This window comes from Drosophila miranda (assembly GCF_003369915.1).
Source record: "Drosophila miranda strain MSH22 chromosome Y unlocalized genomic scaffold, D.miranda_PacBio2.1 Contig_Y1_pilon, whole genome shotgun sequence".
NCBI lineage: Eukaryota > Metazoa > Arthropoda > Insecta > Diptera > Drosophilidae > Drosophila > Drosophila miranda.
Genome location: NW_022881603.1, coordinates 25,506,611 through 25,510,333, shown reverse-complemented (window position 1 = coordinate 25,510,333; position 3,723 = coordinate 25,506,611). Strand labels below are relative to the sequence as shown.

Here is a 3,723-nt window from a genome sequence, read left to right as displayed (position 1 = left end):
CACAGATTTTCGTCCTTTGTGGGGGCGGAAGTGGGCGGGGCAAAGTTTTGAAATATTCTTGCAGCAGTGACATATCACAGAAGTCTGGATCCAAAACATCGTTGCTCTCGCTCTTATAGTCTTTGAGCGCTAGGCGCTGAAGGGGACGGACAGACGGACAGACAGACATGGCTCAATCGACTCGGCTATTGATGCTGATCAAGAATATATATACTTTATGGGGTCGGAAACGATTCCTTTTGGACGTTACACACATCCACTTTTACCACAAATCTAATATACCCCAATACTCATTTTGAGTATCGGGTATAAAAACAGGAATACGGGGGCCTTTGTGTCGCTGCTCAAGGGCGTGATATAAACAGGAATCCTGCCCCTTGCCCCTTGCCTTCTCCTACACGGGCTAGATGTGCGGCGCCATCTTGCTGATCCTCACGGCAATCATGATGATCCATGGCATCACTCTGCTTGTGGGTGGACAGCTGCCTGGAAGCTCCACCGACTCGCCATTGATTCCACTATCATCTTTATTGGCAGGTCATGTGCATGGTGGAGTCCGCGCGGCGGCAGAAGCAGGGCTACTGCAACTTCTCGGACACAATGGTGTTCTCCTTCGGCGAAGGACCCAAGTGGTGCAAGTACTGCGCCAAAGCCGCTGGCTTCCTGGTGGACGTAGTGCTCAGCATCTCCCACTACGGCGTCTGCGTGGTCTATCTCGTGTTTGTGGCCGTCAACCTGAAGCAGCTGGCGGAACATTTCAAATTCGACGTGGACCTGCGCATCTACATAGCGATCGTGGGGCTGTGCACGATACCGCTCTTCCTCGTACGGCTTCTCAAGTACCTGGTGCCTTTTAACATGGTGGCCAATATCGTCATGTATGTGGGCTTCTTTATGATTTTTATACCCGATACTCAAAATGAGTATTGTGGTATATTTAAGATTTGTGGTAAAAGTGGATGTGTGTAACGTCCAGAAGGAATCGTTTCCGACCCCATAAAGTATATATATTCTTGATCAGCATCAATAGCCGAGTCGATTGAGCCATGTCTGTCTGTCCGTCTGTCCGTCCCCTTCAGCGCCTAGTGCTCAAAGACTATAAGAGCTACAGCAACGATGTTTTGGATCCAGACTTCTGTGATATGTCACTGCTAAAAAATATTTCAAAACTTCGCCCCGCCCACTTCCGCCTCCACAAAGGACGAAAATCTGTGGCATCCACATTTTTAAAGATACGATAAAACCAAAAACGCAGAGTCGTAGAGGATGACTATATGTTCTAGAGTGTAAAATCGCAACCAGATCGTATAATTATTATAGCCAGAATCAAGAATCAATTTCATTCTTTCTCGCTCTGTCTCTCTCTAACACACAGGTTTCATGGTCGGTTTTGCCAATTGCAAAATATGAGTTCAAGGATCTCAGAACGTATAAGAGCCAGAGCAACCAAATTTGGTATCCACACTCCTGTGATCGGACCTTGACCGTTTCGTGTCCCAATTTCGCCACACCCTTTTCCGCCCACGCAAATGACGAAAATCTGGGGCATCCTAAACTCTCAGAGACTATTAAGGCTAGAGTAACCAAATTTGGTATTCGCACTTCTGTTAGATCTCACTATTAAACGTATATCTCAAAATTTCGCCCCACCCCCTTCCGCCCACACAAAGGACGAAAATCTGTCGCATCCACAATATTGCACATTCGAGAAAACTAAAAACGCAGAATCATAAATAATGACCATATCTATCAGATTGCTGAATCTGGATAAGATCAGATCATTTTTATAGCCAAATGCAAGAAATCAATTTTCAGTGGCTTCGCAGCGCCCGACGTCACGCTCAGACTGATTTTCTGTCTCTTTCGCACGCACTCTTTGTCGTGTCGTTTAATATTAGCGGCGTCTGCCGGAGGAGAGCCATACTGACTAAGTATCGGGTATAAATGTAGAGTTGCGGTCTCCGCAGCAACTCACAACGTTCCCCCTCGTTTACTACTTGTGTCGGGGCCTGCCACCCATAACGGATCGCAAGTTTTTCAACGAACCCTCCAATTATCCCCTCTTCTTCGGCATCGCCCTGTTTTCCGTCAGCTCTGTGGGAGTGGTAAGTCCTGCCAGCCATCCAGGCCTGTTCTCTGTCCTCCGACTAATCCTTATCGTAATCCTAATCTTCATCAGATGCTGGCCATTGAGGCGAAGATGGCCCAGCCGCAGAATTACATCGGTCTGTTCGGCGTCCTGAACCTTTTCGCCGTCATGGTCGTCATCTCCTACCTGCTATTCGCCATCATGGGCTACTGGAAGTACGGACCGCTCGTTGACGGCAGTATAACCCTCAATCTGCCCACCGACGAAGTGTGAGTGCCAGAGCGAGAGCTGCCAATTAGAGAGCCCCCCCACCCCGACCCCAGTAATCCCCTATAGAATCTCGCAGATCTCCAAGGCGCTGATCAGCCTGGCTTTGTTCCTGTCGTACCCCCTGTCCGGCTATATCAGCATCGACATCCTTGTCAACCACTACCTGAACCGCGGAGACCGGCTGAGGCATCCGCACGTTGTCGAGTACATTTGCCGGGTGTGCTTCGTGCTCGTGAGCACCGTCAATGCGGTGGCCTTCCCCAATCTGGGGCCCCTGCTGGCCTTCGTCGGCGCCCTCACCATATCGCTGCTCAATCTGGTCTTTCCCGCCTGCATCGATATGTGCCTCAACTACCACGCCCCCTATACCTACGGCAAGCTGAGGTGGCAGCTCGTCAAAAACATTCTGCTGATCATCGCTGGCCTGCTGATCCTCGGCTACTGCTGCACCCTGTCCGTTCAGGACATGATGAAGGAGTACGGCGGCAGCAAAAAGTCGTTCAGCGCGAAAAACGTGTCCGTTGGAGTGCTGACCCCTGAATAAAGAATGCTTTCTGTGGTGATCGGGCGGCTTGATTACAGTGGGGGATCGGACAGAGATTGGTCGTGTAAATAAGCTCAAAAAGAGAGCAAAGTAGAGTTTATAGAGAGGGATAGAGAGGGAGTGAGGCAGACGGAAAAACTTGGCATGTAAATTCAATGAAATATGGCTTGCAAAAAATTCCTCGCACAAGCAACGCCTCAAAATGCCAGCAATGTGGTGACCAGTGAGCCACGAGCCAGGAGGAGTCCAGGAGCAGCAGCAGCTGGAAATTCCAGGCATAGCTTGTAGCAGCATCGAGACGAGAGCATATGTAAAAAAAACAGACTGTAAAAGGACAGACTCACAAAGAGTTCGGCGCCGAGCAGTGTACTGACCCAAAGGATACCCTCTGCTCTCCATTCCTTGTCCCTGCTACATCCTTCAGAACATGTCCAGCACAGCCTTGCCCTCCCCGTCTGGAGAGGGTATGGAAAGAATGGAAAATCTAGACCAGCCAAGTCTCTAAATTGTGTCCCTAAAAGTGTCCGGCGGCACATAATGCTCTCCTCGGAGCACGCACACACAGGCGCACACACACAGAGACAGAAATCTGACTGTGTCCTTGCCATATGCAACGTCTGGCACTGTTGCCACTGCCACTGCCACTGTCACTGCCACTGCTGCCCAATGGCCGCAAGGAATTTCACACAATTGCTAGAAAAATTGCGGAAAATTGAAAATGTGCGAGAGCGTATACATTTTTACTGCGTCACTTGTGAATGCTAAATTGTTATTTATGGGCGCCCCCAAGCCACACCATTTGAAAGCTAAGGAAATATCC

General features: G+C 49.4%; 1 protein-coding gene across 1 annotated transcript; it reads left to right on the top strand.

Moving 5' to 3' along the window:
- Positions 1 to 407: 407 nt before the first annotated feature.
- On the top strand, positions 408 to 2,903 carry LOC117191553 (glutamate transporter polyphemus-like). Its single transcript, XM_033396383.1, has 4 exons — positions 408 to 470; positions 538 to 882; positions 2,093 to 2,358; positions 2,426 to 2,903. The coding sequence occupies exons 1-4, from the start codon at positions 408 to 410 to the stop codon at positions 2,901 to 2,903; spliced, it is 1,152 nt and encodes a 383-aa protein (XP_033252274.1).
- Positions 2,904 to 3,723: the final 820 nt, after the last annotated feature.